Below are 19,704 nucleotides of genomic sequence, written 5' to 3' on the forward strand. Positions count from 1 at the left end.
AGATGGGCATGGCTTAGCCGTGACCTTGATGAATGGAGTGTCGAGGTGGTGGGCACAGAGTGGGTGCTGTGGATGGTAAGGGGGGGGGTGGTCAGGGTGAGCTTCATGAGGAGATGGCCTTGCACTGGACTTCAAAGAACGGGCAGCATTTGAACAGGTGGAGTGGCATTTCCCTACCAAATGTCGTCATCCGAAGCGCAGGCCACTAGTGTCTGAGGGCAGTTGGTGGGAGTCTCTCTGTGCCCAGAGTTGCCGCCTCCCCCAGAGGCTTCGGCCTGCAGGGACTTCTCCTTTTCCAGCTTCTGGAAGAGGACTGGGGCTGCCCCTTAGGCAGTAGTGCAGCGCCTTCCAGTTGTCCTTCAGAAGATACCCCTTCTGCCCGAGGAGGGCTGCTACCACATCCCCCTCCAGGAGGCCTCCAGGCTCCAGGCTCCATCCCCTTGGCCCTGAGCTGGGACAGCAGGAGGGAAAGGTGGCCTCCGGACTCAGCTCTGTCTTTCCTCACCCCAGCCAGCCCCTGGGATCCCCGGGCCTCTCGGCTGCCGACAGCACCGGCCCTACCGTGGGGTTCCATGGGTTCTGAACGGAATGGAAGGCCCTGGACTGAGCCTAGGAGCCTGGGAGAGGTGACCATTTCCAGAAGGAAAGACTTCTTTTTGAGGTCGTCCACGAAAAAGGCTGAGTGGTTCTCTTCTCGGGGGGCACAGAGGCTGCAGGACCCAGGATGGGGCAGGAGGAGGAAAGGGGTTCCTACCGTGGGGCCCTCGAGCTATGCATTCCAGACCCGCCACTTCACAGCTCCCACCAGATCTGACTTGACCTCCAGGCCACGACCCGGTCCCTCCCGCACTGTGGAAGCCTCAGAGGGGGCCCCAGCTCCCCTTCCAGGCCTGCTCTCCCTTTCTCCCCATCTCCCTCCTGGCATCCTTAGTGCAGTCTTAGCAGCCGTGCTCTCCCACCTCACCTCCCAGCCCTCTCTCCCCCTTCGGGCTAGGGGAGCCTGGTTTGGCTGCCCAAGGAAGATTGTATCTGAGCACATCAGGGAGGGCTGAGGGCACCATTGCGTAATCCAGGGCCTCCTGAGTTTCTTGCTGTGGACTGAGCTCCAGCAGAGCAAGATACCTGAGCTGCTTGAAAGATCAGATGAGGAAGATGGAGCTGGGGATCGCTCGCAGGCGGCACGGGAGTCCGAGGAAAGGAATGGGGTGGGGTCTCGGCTTTTCCCTTAGCTTCTGGTGGAGGTGCCCTCGGGCTGGAGTGGGGCCTCCTGGACCAGCAGGCGGCCTGCCTGGCTTGGCCCTCTCTCTTCCTCCTCCCCTGCCCCTCCTGGCAGCCGCTTACCTCCATCTCTCTTCTCTCTACAGATGGGACCCAGGTGAGCCCGGGTGCCCACTGCCCCAGTCCCCCTGGCACAGGTAAGAGTGGGCCTGAGGGAGAGTGTGGTGGGGAGTGGAAGATGCGCTGGAAAGGACAGAAGCGGGGCGAGGAGCTCAGGGGTGGTTCAGGACGGTGGCTGGCTGATTGGCCAGAGAGTTGGGAGGTTGGGGTTCTGGGGGAGGGGGCGAAGTTGGGGTTTTGTGGGGAAGGGGTAAGAGGGGGGATAAGAGCGGCAACTCTGGATCCAGGCTGGCCCCAGAGCTGGGAAGCACAACAGGAAAAGGAAAGGCAGGATGCTCCTCTTGTCCATGCTGGTGCGGTGAAACAGGGAGGCAAGTAGGAAGCTAATACTTATGCTCAGACCCCTGCCTCGGGGGCTCTGGGCAAGGCGGCGCGTTCTCATTTGTAGGCTCTGCAGTCCTCATGCCAGCCCTGCGGGGTGGGAAGATGCCTCGTGCTGCTCGGGTGGGAGGGAGAGGACCCCTCTCCGTGGGTCTCTCACCATTCCTTGCCCCCGCTGCTGTTAGGCCGTGCTGGGCGAGGAGGGTTTAGGACGTGCCCATGGGGCGGGGGCGGGGGCTGGACCGGACGAGGGCCTGTTGGGTGCAAGGTGCACACCTGACACCCAAACTGCGGCAGGGAGAAAGGAAGGCCGCTATCCTCTTTGATTCAGTCCTAGCCATCAAAAGCTTACAGGCAGGTGGGGAGACAAGATATACAAGTAAAAAGGGAAATAATAGTCGAATGCGATATGTGACCAGTTCCAAAGGAGGGGGCAGCTGATTAAGGAGCTTGTCCATCCATTCAAGAAAAAGTAAGTTCACCACCTACTGTTATTTCGTTCTCCTTGTTGTGTAATTTTCTAAAAATTTAAAGACAGAAATTGGAGAAAGAAGCATTAATGAACCCCACCTCTGTTCCAGGGCACCGAGGATATAGAGATTTATTCATCGAATCAAACAGTATTTATTGGGTGCCTGTTGCTTGCTAGGTACTGTTCTAGGTGATGGGATAGTGAGCAGTAGGCAAAACCAAGTCCCTGCCCTTGGAGCTTAATTCAGATTTGGTACCTGCCTGGGCGGTGCTTTCAGGGCACAGAACAGCCAGCGTGATGGAAATCCAGAAGAGGGCTTGACCCAGCAGGGCACTGGGCTGGGTCCAGGAAAGAGGGAAGACTCCAGCTGGGCTTGGAAGTCAGGGTAGGATCTGGAAAAGTAGAATCGAGGGAGGAGGACGGCACCAGCAGGGGGACGTTGTGAGCTGAAGCTCAGAGGACAGAAGGTACGTGGACTGTGACGGGACGGGAGCTGACAGCTGAGGCGGAGGGTCCGTGTTCAGATGTGGGAGGCAAAGCTGACAGAAGCTGGCTTAGCATCAGACTGTGGAGACCCCCAAATGCTGAGTCGCCCTGAGAGGCGTTGCCAGGGTTGCAGGCAGAGCCCCTCCCCTGTTCCCAGCAGCCTTCTGCTCTGGGTGGCCTGCCCTGGGTGCCCCGAGGGCCCTCTTGCATCACCAGGGGAGTCACGCCAGAAAGCCAGGACACCTGACGTGGGAAGACTGAGACCTTTCCTGGGGCGGGAGTGCAATGACATCAGAGGCCCAGACGGAACCAGAATGAGAATTTGGGGTCCCTGGGTGGACACATGAACAAGAGGTGGGAACATCAAAGCAGTGCATTGCCTGCTCTTGGCCGTATCGGGTACCCAGACACCCGCTCCGGTCTCTTGACATCCAGAGAGTCATGAGGGCATCTCCCTCTTCTGCTCCTCTCTTGTCTCCATCTCATGGTCAGAGAACGTGAGAACAGACACCGCTTAGTGACCACCTACTGCAAGCCCCTCTGCCTTTGCCCATTGAGAGACCCCTCAGGGGTGGGGTGGGGGAGGTGACTTCCTGGAAGTCAATGGGAAGACGGAGACGGAGCAGTGGCCTCAGCAGGACGGAACCCGAGCTCACTGTGCCCCGAGCTGGGTGGCCTTGGCCAGGTCCCTTCACCTGCGCCTCAGTTTCCTCACGTGGGAATAGTAATAGTAGGCCTCCCAGGGCCTACAGGGGTGATGAGGTAGAAGGGTTTGCAGTGAGTGTGCACGTGTGCTATGGACGTTAAGATAATGGTTGAGTTGGGCCCAGATGCCGCATTTCCTGACTCCCCAGCTGGTCTTTGCCACAGTCCTCCTCAGTCCTTCCAGTCCTTCCAGTCATCCCGGCTCAGGCCCAGAGGACGGCCTGTGGCTCCCCCCATCGGGGAGGCCCAGCACTGGATGAGCTGAAGGAGGCCTCTCCGGAAAGGCTTCCCCGCTTGTGTGCCCTGTCTGAGGGCACCTGCTCCCAGCCCCACCTGCTTCCCCTTCTCCAGGATAACTGTCAACCTCTGAGCACCTCAGAATGTCTCTGGCTGCTGAGCCCAGCCTGGCCCAGCAGGCGGTGCTGGCATAGGACCTGGTCTGGCAGCTAGTTATAAATAGCCCCTGTATCCACAGCCTTGGCAGGGTGCTCCTGGCGTGGGTGCAGGGGACACTCGAGAAGAGGCAGCTGAGGCTGCTGAGGCCCAGAGCTGGCGTGAGGGTACCTGGGCGCAGGCTCCACGGGCATGTGGGCTGTGCAGGCCCAGGGTGCAGGCCAGGGCTGGCTGTGTCTTTGAGGCACCTCTCCTTATCCTATGGCCTGGGATAGAGTAGGGCGGATGGCAAATGAGAGGGCCTGGGACGCCCTTTGGGGTTGGAGGCTGAACAAAGGGGACTGCCTGTCCGATCGCTGTGTCTGAGCGCAGCTCATCAGAGGGCAGCTGGGCCCAATCCTCCTTCCAGGGTGGGAAGAAGGGAAGGAGAGGTCAGGGCCCAGAATGTATCACGAAAGGGCCCTCAGCCCCTCTCTAAATCCCTACAGCCCCCAGTCCTGGCCTGGAGAGGCAACGTATTTCGTGGAAAACTCTATGCTTGGAGTCAGAAAGCTCAATCCACACAGCACCAGCGATAGACTAACTGTGTAGTTTATGTGACCTCCTTTCTCATGGGTGAAACAGGCTTGAAAGTAACTACCGCGCAGGACTGTGGGGAGGGTGCAGTGCGGAAGAGGTCCCTGGAGGGTGTTTCACCATCGTCACGTGAATCTGAAGGAGGCTGATGAGGTAACCGTGCACCTGCAGAGCTTTCCGGCGACCCTGCCCTCTCTGTGTGCTCAGGCTGCCCCAGGCCCTGCACAGACACGCCAGGCCCTCAGCCCCAGCCCATGGACCTGCGGGTGGGCCAGCGGCCCCCGGTGGAGCCCCCGCCGGAGCCCACGCTGCTGGCCCTGCAGCACCCCCAGCGCCTGCACCACCACCTCTTCCTGGCTGGCCTGCAGACCCAGCGCTCGGCGGAGACCATGAGGGTAAAGATAGAGCTCCCCACGCACGCAGCAGCCTCGAGCTCAGACCCGGCACCCCTCCCTCCCTTCAGCCTCCCCAGACCCTCGCCTCCGTCTCCAACTCCTACTCCTCGCCCCTCCCTGGGCGGCCGGCCCTCCCCACAGCTCTCAATGGACACGCCGTTGCCCGAGTTGCAGGTGGGGCAGCAGGAGCAAGAGCTGCGGCAGCTTCTCAATAAGGACAAGAGCAAGCGCAGTAAGCATGGAGGCCTCCCCAGCCGGTGTCCACGGCCTCCTTTGTGGGCACGGGAGGGGGGAGTGCCGGCCTGGGTCCCCCTCTGCTTGCTGGGCACTGCCGGTGAATGTAGGTGGGGGTGAAGCGGGACCCGTAGGCTTCACAGAAGAGGTGGGGCCTCAGGCTTGGCGCTTGCCTGAGGGGTCCCTGGGATGCCTCGTCCTGGGGGCGTGGTCAGGGCAACGGGCAGAGAATGTTCCAGGGAGGCCACCAGTCCACCCACCCCCAACCCACTGATGATTTCTGCCCCTGCAGGTGCCGTAGCCAGCAGTGTGGTCAAGCAGAAGCTGGCAGAGGTGATTCTGAAGAAACAGCAGGCAGCCTTAGAGAGGACGGTCCATCCCAATAGCCCCAGCGTTCCCTACAGGTAACTCCCTCTCCCACCTGCCCCGTCGTGTCCCTGCCGCTCCCCTCCTCCCTGGATGTCAACCTGTGAGCACACGTACACTCACCCCCTCTTCCTCCCAGCTGCCCATCAACTGATCCTCACCCCTAACTTCTAATCATAAGGCCTCCCCCGAACCCCTCTCCCAACTGATACGTGCTCTCTTGTCCTTTAATTATCTCTCCTGCCCCGCCTGTCGCACACACTCTCACACACACACCACGCTAGCTTTCTTTTCTCTTTATATCTTCCTCTGAGCACAAAAACATCCTGATTCCTAGAACAGGATCCTCCCATTGTGTCTGGCCTTTACCCAAGCCCCGGACCCTGGCTCCTATGCCTAGGTCCGAGGGCAGCATCACCAGTGGGCTGCTGGTAGGATGGGTGGCCCAATGCTGCCACCTGGAGATGGCCGCTATTCCTGCCGGCGAGGCACTTCCTGACCGTGCGGGCTGCTGCCTGCCTTAGCAGGTCCCAAAGGGTGGAATGAGATGGCTGCCAGGCCTCTGGGCATGCCTGCCCCTCTGAAGCAGCCTTGGCACTCACTCCACAGAACTCTTGAGCCCTTGGAGACGGAAGGAGCTGCCCGTTCCATGCTCAGCAGCTTCCTGCCTCCCGTTCCCAGCCTGCCCAGCGACCCCCCAGAACACTTCCCTCTGCGTAAGACAGGTGCGTGCGACAGGCCGGCAGGGACCTCCAGGGGAAAGGAAGGACCTTGGATGAGGGTCAGGGAGGGGGGCCTGGCTGGGCGGGGGACAGTCTGCACCCGGTGGCTTTCTCTCTGGCACTGCCTTCTCTGGCCTCTCTCAGAGAGGACTGGGAGGGAGGGCGTAGGCCAGAGACCGGGGTGGGGTGGGGCGGGTGGTGGGGGCGTGTGCGGGGGGTGTGGCCTAGTAACGCCGGTTCCCACAGTCTCTGAGCCCAACCTGAAGCTGCGCTACAAGCCCAAGAAGTCCCTGGAGCGGAGGAAGAACCCGCTGCTGCGGAAGGAGAGCGCGCCGCCCAGCCTCCGGCGGCGGCCGCCAGAGACCCTCGGCGGTGAGGCCCGGCGCGGTGGGCGGGTGGCAGGCCCGGTCCCTTTGGCTCAGGCCCCACCCAGACGAGGGATGCCCGCCTCAGGGCTGCTATGGGTATCTGTCGGGGGGTGTCCTACACACTCGCCAGGGCGCAAGTTGGGGCTGAACCCCCCGCCCCCTTGCTCCGTTGGCTAAGCTGCCGCCTGACCAGAAGAAGGGGCACGCTAAACAAATAAGTGTCCAAACGCACTGGAGACTGGTGGCGGCCTCCCTTCTGCCCGCCCTGCTGGGAAGAAAGCAGGAAGCAGGGCCCGCCCACTGGGGAAGGGGTTTGTTCCTGGCCCCGCCTCCTGGCCCCTGACTGCGCGTCCTCCTCTCCCCAACCCCCAGACTCCTCCCCCAGTAGTAGCAGCACGCCGGCGTCAGGGTGCAGCTCCCCCAATGACAGCGAGCACGGCCCCAACCCGGTCCTGGGCTCCGAGGTAAGGCCTTGCCAGGCTGGGCTCTCGGGGGCAGTTCTGAGGCTCCTCTCAGCAGGCGGCCCGCCAGGCTGGGGCCGCAGGGTCTGGGCAGCCCCCACCGGAGCCTCCTGGGGGTTCTGGGGAAGGCGTGCCCAGGGGTGGAGGTCTGGGACCGGTGACCCCTGCCCTGCTCCCATGGCAGGCGCTCTTGGGCCAGCGGCTGCGGCTGCAGGAGACCTCTCTGGCTCCGTTCGCCTTGCTGCCCACAATCACGCTGGGGCTGCCCGCCCCTGCCAGGGTGAGTGGCTGAGGCGCCCTCCCCCACCCCAAGCGCCCGAGATCTCTCTCTCGCTTCTGCGCCGCACCCGGTGCCCTTCACCGTCTCCCTGCTGGGCTCTTCTCCGCTGTGATGCTCCCCACCTCTCCTCCAGGCTGATGGCGACCGCAGGGCCCATGCGACTCTGGGCCCTCGGGGGCCGGTCCTGGCGAGTCCCCACGCTCCCCTCTTCCTGCCCCATGGCCTGGAGCCCGAGGCTGGAGGCCCCCTGCCCTCTCGCCTGCAGCCCATTCTCCTCCTGGATCCTTCGGCCTCTCACGCCCCCCTGCTGACTGGTGAGTCCCACCTTCTACAGGAGAGGGACTGGATCCCTGCACCCTGCCGAGGGCCAAGCGTGGGCAGGGTCCTGTCCTCCTGGCTCGCCCCCTCCCCCCTCCCCGCCCCGCCCTTGCTTCCTTCTGCTCCTCCCTGTGGTTCCCTCCTTACGCCCCCCACCCCGTTCTTTCCAGTGCCCGGGCTTGGGCCCCTGCCCTTCCACTTTGCCCAGTCCTTACTGACCACCGAGCGGCCCTCCGGGTCAGGCCTCCACCGGCCTCTGAGCCGGACCCGCTCAGAGCCCCTGCCCCCAAGCGCCACTGCCCCCCCACTGCTGGGCCCCCTGCAGCCCCGCCTGGAGCGGCTCAAACCTCATGTCCAGCTGATCAAGGTGAGTGGAACTGGGTAGGGGAAGTGGTGAGGGGTTGCTAAACTGGGACCCTGGGGGCTGAAAGAAGGGAGACTTAGGAGGGGCAGAGATCTGGAGGGTCGGAGAGAGGACGTGTGGCTCCTGGGGGCCCAGCATGTCTCTCAGCTAGCATCTCCCTTCCCCAGAGGCCAGCCAAGCCGAGTGAGAAGCCCCGACTGCAGCAGATACCCTCGGCTGAGGACCTCCAGACAGATGGCGGGGGAGTGGGGCCGCTGGGGAATGACGGCCTGGAACACAGGGAGTCCAGCCATGGGCAGCATGAGGCCCGAGGCCCTATTCCTCTCCAGCAGCACCAGCAGGTATGGTAGTGCCCAGGTGCCCCTCGGAAGGCCGAAGGCATAGTCAGGAGACTCTGGGGCCTGGTAAAGATGGAAGGGAGGGAGATGGGATATCAGCGCAGGGGACAGCTCTGGGACCCACAGTTCCTCTGCCAAATCCACAGCAAGTTACAGACAGACAGACAGACACATGCACACATACACGTGCCGCACCCTCCAGCAGCCTTCCCATCTCAGGGTGAAGCCGTGTCCCTCGTCCAGCAGCGAGACTGGCCTTTCACAGAGCCCCACACATTCCTGCCCTAGGACTTCTCCCCTGTGAGCGCTTGTACTGTCTCCAGGAAGGTGCTAGGGCAGGAGGTGTGGCAGAGATGGGCTCAGCCATTCAACTGTGCAAGTCAAGCCGTGGGGTATTGGTTTGCTGGAGCTGTTGTAACAAGTGCTGCAAACTGGGTGGCTTAAACAACAGGGCTTATTTTCCCACAGTTCTGGAGGCTAGAGGTCTGAAATCAAGGTGTTGGCAGGGTTGTTCCCTCTGAGGGCTGTGAGGGAAGGAGCCGTCCCAGGCCTCTCTCCTTGGCTTGTAGATGGCCACCTTCTCCCTGGGTCTGCACATCCTCTTCTTGTCCACGTCTGTGTCCCAGTTTCCCCTTTTCATAAGGACCAGAGTCATGTTGGAGCTGACCCTAATGATCTCATTTTTAACTTGAGTACCTCTGTAAAGACCCTGTCTCCAAATCAGATCACATTCTGAGGGACTGGGCGTTAGGATTTCCATCATAAATATGAGGTGGGAGGGGACACAACTCAGCCCGTAACACGTGGTAGCAGGCCACACATGTGCAGGCTCCCTCAGGTCCCCGTGTCCTTGGGTGGTTGGCAGTCCTTGGAGACAAGGAGATCCTGGTCAGAGCCAGCCCGAGGCCCCTCACCTAGGTTCTCGCCTTGGAGTCTTGAGGGCCCAGGGAGCTCTGGTGGAATAGGGTGGCCAGTCTGGGGTGCAGACCTTTCGGGGGGTTGGTGGGGGCAGGGAGCTCAGCGACTCAAAGGCCAGAGCCCAGCTGGGAGGCAGGGCCAGAGGCTTCTGCAGAAAAGGGGCCTGCCTGGAGGTTTCCAAGGCCGTAGGCAGAGGTGGATGGAGCAGGGTCCTGAGAACCTGGAGACTGAGACCCCTGTGTCCCTCAGGTGTACCTCTGGGAACAGCAGCGACTGGCTGGGCGGCTCCCCCGGGGAGCCACTGGGGACTCCGTGCTGCCTCCCCTGGCCCAGGGCGGTCACCGGCCTTTGTCCAGGGCTCAGTCGTCCCCAGCCGCGCCTGCCTCACTGCCAACCCCAGAGCCCACCAGCCAGGCCCGTGTCCTGCCCAGCTCAGAGACCCCTGCCCGGACCCTGCCCTTCACCACAGGTAAGGCCCGGATTGGAGGGCAGGAGGAAGTGGCTGGGCGCACACGGGGGCTCGGGGCAGAGGACCATGTCTGTGTCATGGTTAACTGAGGACATTTTTTGAGGCCACAGAACACTTTCTTAGCCTTATGAGATCCCCCCAGTGTCCCGTGGAGCAACTGGTTGTTCTCATTTTACAACTGAGGAGACCCAGGCTCAGGAAATCGAAGGGGACAGCAAGCTGGCAGTCAGGCCAAGCTAAGAATTCAGGTCTCCTGACAACTAGTCCGGGCCTTCAAAAATGACATTTATTATTGTTGCTCTGCTTGTGAAAATAACTCAAGAGCATTTTAGAAATTTTGAAAAATACAGAAAAGCCTAAGAATGGAACAAAAATCACCAGCCAGTATCCCGCCACCCAGAGGCAACCCCTTGTAAATGCTGCCATTTTTCAAGCCAGTCTTTGTTTTAGCCACATCTATAAATCCCCACATACAGTACATTTTGTGGTTACATTTTGTACCCTGCTTTATTCAGTTTGCACATTATGAACACCTTGTGATATAATTAAACTTAAAAAATGAGATCTTGTAGTATGTCATCACAGTATTTTTGTTTAAAGATTTCCTATGGGTTGAGCGGTTAGGTGGTTACTCATTTTTGCTCATTTGAATTTCCTTGTAAATTTCTATAAATCTCCCCTTATCCCCGGGATTGTTTCCCGAGGGTCACTTTCAAGGAGTGGCATCCCCGAGTCAAATGCTGTGTGCATTCTGAAGATCCTAATGTCCTGAGATGTTCTGAAAGTGACCCTCCCACTGGCAGCCTGCAGGGCCCTCCTCTGGGCATCCTGCTGGTCAGGCTGAAACAGTCACTTCCCCCAAACTGCATCTGTTCTGTCACATGGCCCACTGTGGACTTCCCAGCTCCCAGTTTGGGGGCGCCTATTTGGGTCATGACATCCAGTGCGAGCCCCTGACATCAGGCCTCCCTTTGTTAAGGCTCTGAGCTCTTGAGGTCATGGTCATTGTCCCTGGGCCACGTGAGGGGGGTCAGTGAGTCGGGAAGGCAGCGGCTGGGTGGCAGTTGTGCTGGCTGGGGCTGCGTGATGTGTGGGTGAGGTGCCCAAGGCTGCCTGGGTGAGCAGCTGGGGGTGTGCGTACAGGCTCCGAGGGGCAGGATGGGGCGTGTGGGGCTGCGTGGGGGTGTGGAGGGCGTGCCCAGGGCTGGGGGTGGGGACTCGCCGGGGCCCTGGCCCTGAGCCCTGCTCCCCGCAGGGCTGGTCTATGACTCAGTAATGCTGAAGCACCAGTGCTCCTGCGGAGACAACAGCAGGCACCCGGAGCACGCAGGCCGCATCCAGAGCATCTGGTCCCGGCTGCTGGAGCGGGGGCTCCGGAGCCAGTGTGAGGTAAGCAGGCGGCGTAGGGGCTGTGGGATCGGAGGAGGTGAGGGTCACAGAAGGGAAGGGGCTGGGAGGCCCTGGAGCCAGAGTGAGATGAGGGGCGGCAGGTTGGTGGCAGTGGCAGGGAAGGGGCCGAGCAGGGGCTCAGGAGCTCTGTGGGTCCTTCCTCAGTCTCTACGGGGCCGGAAGGCCTCCCTGGAGGAGCTGCAGTCAGTGCACTCGGAGCGGCACGTGCTCCTCTATGGCACCAACCCGCTCAGCCGCCTCAAACTGGACAATGGGAAGCTGGCAGGTAGGGGACCGATGGCGCCTGGGGCCCCCAGACCTCCCCTGGCTCACCCAGCCTGAGCATCCCCTGTGCTCTAGTCCTGGCTCCGCCCAGCCTGTCCCTCCAGTGTCCGGGACACCCCCATGCCGCCCTTAGTCCCTCTGCTGCCCACCTCCACCCCTCCCTGCCCACCCTGCCTGGCCCTCTTCTCAGAGCTTCCCCGCTCCCAGCCGGAGGCAGAGCAGATTCGGCTCACACACCTGGACCTCTCCCCACAGGGCTCCTGGCACAGCGGATGTTCGTGATGCTGCCCTGCGGTGGCGTCGGGGTAAGTGTGCCGAGGTCTCGAGCGCGCGTGGCCACGGGCTCTCGGACCTCCTCCCTTCCGTTCTCCCAGGCCCAGCCCCTGCCTGCTTGTTCTTGTGGTTCTGCCGGGCCCCGTGGGCCAGGGGCTCTCCCGTAGTGCCCCTGTGCCGGCTGGAAGCTCCCTGTGGCGGGCATGTCCTCCTGAGGGTGGAGTCCCATCCCTCACACTTGCAAGGCATTTGGTGGATGTTGAGGAGGCCCAAAGAGCAGGGCCGGCCCGGGGCTGGGGCTCGTCTCCCGTAGTGAGCACGCTGGCCTCCAGGCTGCTTTGCGTCCCTGGAGCGGGCTGCCCGGCCTGGGGCTGCAGGGATGCCGCTGGTGTCCTTGGCGACCGAGGCCTGTGCCTCCCACACCCTAGCTTTCCCTGCTCCCTCTCACCCCGCCTGGGGACTTCTGCCTGCCGGCAGTGCTCCCCTCAAAAGGTCCCTGCGCAAACCAAACCGGGCGTGTGGAGGCAGGGGACGGAGGCCCGGTCCTGGAGGGAAATGGGAGCTGTCGTTGGGGGGCTGCGTGGGAGCCGGTCAGCGCCCTGTTCACAACTTCCCATTTCTTGCCACTTTCTGATTTTTCCAACTGTTGTTGCTTCTGTTTTCTCCTCCCTCCGCTCCCTCTCTGTCTCTGTCTCTCTCTCTCTCTCCAGCCTCTTGCGACTCTCTCTGCCTTCCTCGCCTCTCTCGGTCCGCCTCGCCCTCCCCATCTCCCCATCACGCCCCCCGGCCCCTCCCTAGCCTTGAGGCCCAGGGACTGGGTTTGGGGGGCCTCCCAGCCTGGGCTAGGGGCCCCGAGTGGAAGACAGTGGTGCAGACGGCCCCTCGAGCTCCGACGGTCCCGAGGGCCTGAGCAGAGTCAGCTGGGGCTTAAAACCCCCTCCAGGCCCAAACCCCAAGTCCCGCCCAGGTAACGCCATGCCCCCTCCTCTGACCGGGGGGCAGGCGCGATGCTGCCGGCAGAGTGCTGGCCAGTTGCGGGCTGGTGATATGGACTGAAGCTGGGAAGGAGAAGTCGTGCCGGGACTGGGGGACACGGGAGGCCTTGCTTTTCTGGGCGGCGGGGCAGTGGGGCGGCAGCGCTGTCTGCCCAGCTCCCTGCCCCTGGGGTCCTGGCCGTGGGGTGGGCACCGCCCCCCGGGCCCTGGCTGCCGTGGGAGGCCTTGGATGATGCGGGCCCTGACTCTGGCCCCCGCAGGTGGATACCGACACCATCTGGAACGAGCTGCACTCCTCCAATGCGGCCCGCTGGGCTGCCGGCAGCGTCACTGACCTCGCCTTCAAAGTGGCTTCCCGAGAGCTAAAGGTAGGAGGTTCGAGTGGAGGGCGGGCAAGCCACGGAGGAAGGAGGCAGAGGATGGGGTAGCAGGGAAGGCCAGACCCGACACCCAGCATCACATTCCTCTTGGATATCACCACAGGGTTTCGAAAGGGAAATTGAGAGCTCTGGAGACCAAGATGAGATCTGAACCCTAGGCTCCTGTTACCTGGTGGGGAAGCAAGCCACTGTGCCCCTGGCCCTGTGGTCTCTAAGAGAGACAGGGTCACGATCATCCAGGATCGGTTAACACAGACCCGCTGTGTGACCGTGGGCAGGTTGCAGGGCCTCTCGGGAGCCCCGTGCGTTGGCAGAGCGCCTGTTTGTGATGCTGAGGTTTTACAGACCGGGTTGGCGCTCATTTGCTCATTTGCTCCGGGCTGGGCACCTTACGGGGGCTTGTGCCGAGCCCCCCGCCTGCTGTTTAGGAGCTCACAGTCCAAGTCCTAGCTCCACCATCTGCAGCCAGGCAACTTTGCACGTTGTTAAACCCGCGTAAGCTCCAGGTTTCTGCTCTCTGTAAACCAAATATAATAACGATGTTTATCTTATGAAGATTAGATAACGTTTACCTCAGAGAGCTGTGAGGATGAAATCCAGCATTTACCCAGTGCTTAGCACAGTGCCAGGCACGTAGATTTCGCCCAACAAATAATAGCTCTTGTGATTCCAAAGTGGTAACAGCCAGGAGCCACCGGGGTGGGAGGTTCTGTGTCCATGGGCCTGGGGGTCAGCACAGGGCCCTTGATACCCAGCCTGGTCATGGTCAGTCACGCTGGCAGCTGTTGCCCTGTGGTCCCTTCTTGGGGGAGGAGCCTGGGGATGGGGTGGGTGGGGGCAGGTTCATGGAGGTGTGGGTCAGAGGTCTGGCTGTTTGGTTGACAAGCATTCTTTCTGTTTCCAGAATGGTTTTGCTGTGGTTCGGCCCCCAGGACACCATGCAGACCACTCCACAGCCATGTAAGGCCTGGGGGAGGCCTGGGTGGGCTGAGGTAGGGGGCAGGCCCTCAAGGCCTTCCTGTTGGGACGTTCCCCCTCCTTCCTCTGAGCCTTCTGGGCTGGGCCGGGCCAGAGGCAGGCGGAGGGGGTGCGGCACGGGGAGGGAGTGGGCTGGCACGACCTCTCTTTTCCTTCCAGGGGCTTCTGCTTCTTCAACTCAGTGGCCATCGCCTGCCGGCAGCTGCAACAACAGGGCAAGGCCAGCAAGATCCTCATCGTGGACTGGGTGGGTCCCGGGTCCTGGCCCCGTCAGGTCCGAGAGGCCTGTGCAAAGAGCCCTGAGCCTGGCGTTAGGAGACATGGCTTCACGTCCCGCCTAGTTCCGCATTAGCCTCCCCGAGCCTCGGTTCCCCCACTGTGTAAAACCGGGGAAATGCGGTGAGGGTAATGCCCCCATCACGGGGCTGCTGGGAGGCCCAGAGGAGATGGTATATGGAAAGGCCTCAGCTCCCACAGGGGAGGGGCCGTTTGAAAGCCGTCTTTTGGCCTCTGTTGGCTTCTTCCTGCAGATCTGATCATTTCTGCCTTTCTCCTGCAGGTAGTGACAGTACCAGTAATAACACATGACATCAACATCCCACTAATCGCATCCAGACACTGATGGTTTCACGCCTCATATATTTAACCCTGACTCTGACCTGGTTTACAGATGAGGAAAGTGAGCACAGAGAGGTTAGGTAACTTGCACACAGCTCTACACCTCGTCAGTCCTGAGACTGATTTTGAACCGAGGCCTGTTAGCTCTGGAGCATGGCCTCGTGCTCTACTTTGCATTGACATCATCTGCTTATGGGACATTCCTGCCCGGAATGGAGAAGAGTGGAGGAACTTGCCACACTTGCGCCCACGCGTGGTCCTGTGAGTTACCGTGGCTCTCCCTGGAGGGGTGGCGCTGGGCCTCATGGTCCGGCCCCTCTGCAGCGGAGCATGGTTTGCATCACTCCATGACCTTGGGCAAGACACAATAACGAGAGTTCCGGACACGTGTGACCCTGGACTCTTCCCTCTCCTGGCACTGATCCTCCCCTGGCACGCACTCTTGCCTCCCCTTCAGGGTTTCGTGTTACTGCTACCCCCACCTAGCGTGCTGTGTACACATCTATACATACAAGGGGAGACTGAGGCTCAGAGAGTGCCCGTGGGTCACGCAACAGTTTAGCTCTAGGAGCCCCCATGTTCTCACCCCCAGTCTAGACTCCTGACCCTCAGAATGGTCACCGACCTTGAAACCTTTCCAACCTGCCCCAGTCTCCACGTCTCTGCTTTCAGACCTGCCCTAATCCACTGCCCATCTCCCTGCACAGGATGTTCACCATGGCAACGGCACACAGCAGACCTTCTACCAGGACCCCAGCGTGCTGTACATCTCCCTCCATCGCCATGACGATGGCAACTTCTTCCCAGGCAGTGGGGCTGTGGATGAGGTAACCACACCTTCCAGCCCCCCTGACTCTCCCTTGGGGTCCTTACTCTGCCCCTGTCACAACTAGCTGTGTGATCTGGGCAGGCTGTTGAGCCGCTCTGAGCCTCAGTGTCTCCATCTGGAAGTGAAGAGGCTGGATGAGCTGGCCTTGCAGCACTGACATCCTGGGATCCTTCTCTTGGGACTCTGCCCTCCTCACGTCTCTCTTGCCTCCTGTTTTCCAGGTGGGAGCTGGCAGCGGTGAGGGCTTCAATGTCAACGTGGCCTGGGCTGGAGGTCTGGACCCCCCAGTGGGGGATCCTGAGTACCTGGCCGCCTTCAGGTGAGTGCTCTGGGGACCCAGAGGAGGCCTGGCCCAGCAAGGCCACCCTCTCCTGCCCTTTTCCAACGGCACCAGATTGGAGGGGATCAGGTGGCTGGTCAGCCTGTCCTCATCCAATTACTACACATTATAAGCCAGCCCCGGAGTGGGCCTGTGGACTGAGACAAACAAAGGGAAAGGCACTGTTACACTGGCTTCTAGGGGGCTTCGGTCCCTGTGGGGAGACAGGAAACACAGAATGAAAGGTCAAAGGGTGCTTTATATTATAAAGTTTATAATGTCACACGTTACCAAGAGCCAGTGTTGACCTGAGTGCGGGGAGATGGGCAGGGTGGAGTGAACAGCTCTGCACAGGAACTGAGAAACTGAAATTGTGGAGAAAGAGGGAGAGCACGCAGGTGACGTCCGTATTGGGGGAGTTGCTTAAGAAAGGCCATTGTGGAAGAGGGACTTTGCTCAGGATCCCTTATATCTTTCACTCTGAGCGTTCCTGTACTCCATTTGGAGAAAGAGAACCCTGGAAGTAGGTCTCCATATACTTTTCTAGAGTGTTCTCGAGAGCTAATTCTATAGGAGCCCTGGGCTGGGGTTCCTGGCATCTGTGTGCCCAGAGCCCGGGGCCTTGAAGGACACCACAATGGACCCCCGAGTTGGGTGAGGGATGGAGGGAGGCAGCTGTGAGGGGCCAGCGGGGGCAGAGGATGAGAATGGATCTGGTGGCCCAGGACCTCAGAGGGAGTCCGTCGCCCTGGTCAGCTCTCAGGTGGCGAGTGGTGAGGTGTGGCCAACTCAGTCCTAAGTGGGTGGCAGCTAAGTGCTGAGTGTTTCCATTGTTGCCCTGAGGCTTAGTGACCTGCCCCTTCCCGAGGCCCTGCCCACCGCACCCCCCGAAACACACACAAACACACCCACACACCCACTCCTCTTTCATCCCCCCAGGTGCCTTCCTGCCTCTCGCCAGTTAAGTGCCCTGGGTGGCTGAGTCCTTAGGCTGTACCAGGGACATGGGTGGCCAGCCAAGGTCAAGGAAGTCAGAGGCATCTGCTCATCCTGCTGGGAGAGCGGGTGTCTAGGAGTCCTAAGAGCAGGGTGCCCCCAGTAAAGTTGGTGGGAGAGGGCGGGCGGGGCCCTTGGCCTCTGCCCCTGGCGGCCCTGCACAGCGTGGTGAGGCCCCCTTCTGCTCACACAGGATAGTCGTGATGCCCATCGCCCGGGAGTTCTCTCCGGACCTGGTCCTGGTGTCAGCTGGGTTTGATGCTGCCGAGGGTCACCCACCCCCACTGGGTGGCTACCATGTTTCCGCCAAATGTAAGCAGGGCCCAACCCAGGGGGCAGGTATAGGGAGTGAGGACTAGGCTGGGAGTGGGGGCACTGCCCAAGACTAGGGGGAGGTGGCAGCGGCTGGCCCAGGGCCCCAGCACAGACCAGGTCAGTTCGCCGTGGGAGGCCTAAGTCACACCCAGGGGGCTTAAGTCCCATAGACCAGAAGCTCGGTCACAGGACTCCTCCCACCCCAACTGTGTCCTTCCCGGGCTGGGCTGGCAGCTCCTCCTGGGGGGGCAGTGGGGAGGAGCAGTGTTCTCAAAACAGAGGGAGCCCACTCAGCCCACTGGTTCATGGGGCCTGGAATATGGTGTGTCTTAGCGAAAAAGACATGGGCTGGAGTCCATGCCCTGGGTTCCGGTCCCAGCCCTGCCACTTACTAGCTGCCCTTAACCTCTCTGAGCCTTCAGCGAGGCATCCTAGTAGGATTTACAGGGGATTCCATGTGAAAGCACTTGGGAAAGTAGAGATTTATGCATCTGAGTCACTCTTTCTAGGGCAGGAATCAAGCAGGGAAATACCAGAGTAGAGAGGGCCTACCTCTCCTCTGCCGCTGCCCCTCCTAACCCTCCTCACACAACCATCTAGGTTTTGGGTACATGACGCAGCAGTTGATGAGCTTGGCGGGAGGTGCGGTGGTGCTGGCCTTGGAGGGTGGCCACGATCTCACAGCCATCTGTGACGCCTCTGAGGCCTGTGTGGCTGCTCTTCTAGGCAACAAGGTGAGGTGCCTGCCCCTGATCCATGCGTCGGTGGGGCAGGGCGTCCAGCTCTCCCAGGAGTGCCCCAGGGAGCAGGTAGACAGGGCGCCTCCCTGAGGGCATGCAGATGGGCGGGGTGGGGGTGGCCAGGCCTGGAATGAGGGGAGCAGCGTGGATGCCTCTTCCCCAGGTCAGGCGTAGGGCCAGCGTCCCCTGCCCTAGGTAGAGCCGGGAGCACATGCCTATTTGCGCTTGGAAAGCGGGGGCCCGGGGGTGGGAGAGAGCTGGGCCTGGGGGGTCCCTGAGAGATGGGCGACTGATGTACTCTTTTCTTCTGTAGGTGGATCCCCTCTCAGAAGAAGGCTGGAAACAGAAACCCAACCTCAATGCCATCCGCTCTCTGGAAGCTGTGATCCGGGTGCACAGTGAGTGTGGACAGAGGACACCGCTGACCCCAGACTTGGGAGAAACTTGGGGCTCTGCTGCCCCCAGTGACCAGGGCCCCAGGTCTTCCAGCACCAGCCAGGCCATGGGTGCTGCTGCTCTGGAGTAGGCTTCCTATAAAGTACCCCATGATAATGGGAGGCAGCCCCCGCCCCCCACCATGAGTGGATACCCTCGGAGCCCTCCAGATGGACCCAGTGGGGACCAGGCAGGACTGGCCTCCCATCCCCAGCTGCTGCCCTAGGCCAGGGCCCTGCCCACAGCAACACTCAGGCCTTGTTTGTGGAAGTGCTGGTTCCCACCCTGACCCTCAAACCTGGCCGCAGGGTCTTAGGAGCTCTGGCTGCTTCGGGGGCTGAGTCTTAGGTTAACCCCACATTTGGAAAGCACTTTAAATTTTCAGCTTCAGCTCAGCATCTGTGGAGCTCTTTATGTAAAGACCCGTGATCTATTCCAGGGATACAAAAATGAACAAAACAGATTTCCCACATCCGGGCTCAGTAGGGCTGTTGTACATGACAGTGAAGCTGCTGCGGGTACTCGGTATGGAGCCCTCCCACTGGGCCAGGCTCTGGGCCGGGCGTGTTCCGTGGACATTATTTCTCGCCACAGCAGGCAGGACGGTTGTGTCCGTGGTCTAGATGGGGCGGTGGGAGTCCAAGGTGGTAAGTGGCTTGCCAACAGCCAGACAGAGGGGCCGCAGTGTTGGTCACCTCTCCCGGCACTGTGTCCTTCTGGCCTCCCATGCCTGTGCTGCGCTGAGCGTTGCCAGGGGCTACGTGGGAGGGGGACCCTGGGCTCCAGCAGGCCGGGGCTCAGGGCTCCGTGAGGTCACCATGACACAGACCCCATCTAGGGGAAGGGAGGCCCTAATGGGGCACTTAGGAACCCCACACCCATGGGAATGGGTTAGCGGTGGCCTTTCAGCCAAAGGCGTGTGGGACTGGCTTGGACCTCTGCGAGGGCCCCTCACTGCCACGCTGAATCCGCACTGCTCACCCTGTCAGGGCTTCGGGGGCAGAGTCAGGGAGGGTGTTGCATTGAGGGTGGAGGCAGGTGAGAGCTGACCCCACACCGAGGACGCGTCCACTACTCCTGGGCCCCGGGCCTGAGATGTGCAGCCTCAGGATCAGTCTAGGATGCGTGGTGGGCAGGTGGAGGGCCTTGTGCCCCCAGCCCTTTCTGACTCGGCTTCTTACCCAGGTGAATACTGGGGCTGCATGCAGCGCCTGGCCTCCTGTCCAGACTCCTGGGTGCCCAGGGTGCCAGGGGCCGATGCAGAAGTGGAGGCAGTAACTGCACTGGCATCCCTCTCCGTGGGCATCCTGACTGAAGAGCGGTAATGCCAGACCCCTGGCTAACAGCCCCTCCAGCCCCTCGGACCCTCCCAACGTGCGGAGCCCAGGCTTCGGCCCAGCCTCCACGGCCTTCTCGGGCTTCCTGGGAAGCTGGGCTCAGGCCTTTCCTGCAGCCCCTGGCTCTTCAGCAGCAACCCCCCCTTTCCCTCCCCCAGGACCTCAGAGCAGCTGGTGGAGGAGGAAGAACCCATGAATCTTTAGGCTACAGGACGGATCTGGCCCGCCCCC

At 61.1% G+C, this 19,704-nt stretch overlaps 1 protein-coding gene across 2 annotated transcripts; it reads left to right on the forward strand.

The window, feature by feature from the left end:
• The first annotated feature begins 1,369 nt into the window (after positions 1–1,369).
• HDAC7 (histone deacetylase 7) lies at positions 1,370–19,677 on the forward strand. Of its 2 annotated transcripts, XM_007463840.1 has the most exons (25): positions 1,370–1,415; positions 4,559–4,746; positions 4,888–4,978; positions 5,273–5,384; positions 5,956–6,071; positions 6,315–6,440; positions 6,809–6,900; positions 7,082–7,177; positions 7,311–7,491; positions 7,666–7,862; positions 8,027–8,200; positions 9,365–9,584; positions 10,840–10,973; positions 11,139–11,259; positions 11,514–11,563; positions 12,787–12,894; positions 13,811–13,866; positions 14,044–14,131; positions 15,210–15,329; positions 15,553–15,650; positions 16,840–16,958; positions 17,562–17,695; positions 18,015–18,099; positions 19,322–19,457; positions 19,632–19,677. In XM_007463840.1, the coding sequence occupies exons 2-25, from the start codon at positions 4,606–4,608 to the stop codon at positions 19,675–19,677; spliced, it is 2,841 nt and encodes a 946-aa protein (XP_007463902.1). In that variant the 5' UTR covers positions 1,370–1,415; positions 4,559–4,605. The 2 variants fall into 2 exon arrangements, with proteins under 2 accessions (XP_007463902.1, XP_007463903.1); XM_007463841.1 differs by lacking the exon at positions 7,082–7,177.
• The last annotated feature ends 27 nt before the right edge of the window (positions 19,678–19,704 follow it).

The sequence above is a fragment of the Lipotes vexillifer genome, unplaced genomic scaffold (assembly GCF_000442215.2).
Source record: "Lipotes vexillifer unplaced genomic scaffold, Lipotes_vexillifer_v1.1 scaffold349, whole genome shotgun sequence".
NCBI lineage: Eukaryota > Metazoa > Chordata > Mammalia > Artiodactyla > Lipotidae > Lipotes > Lipotes vexillifer.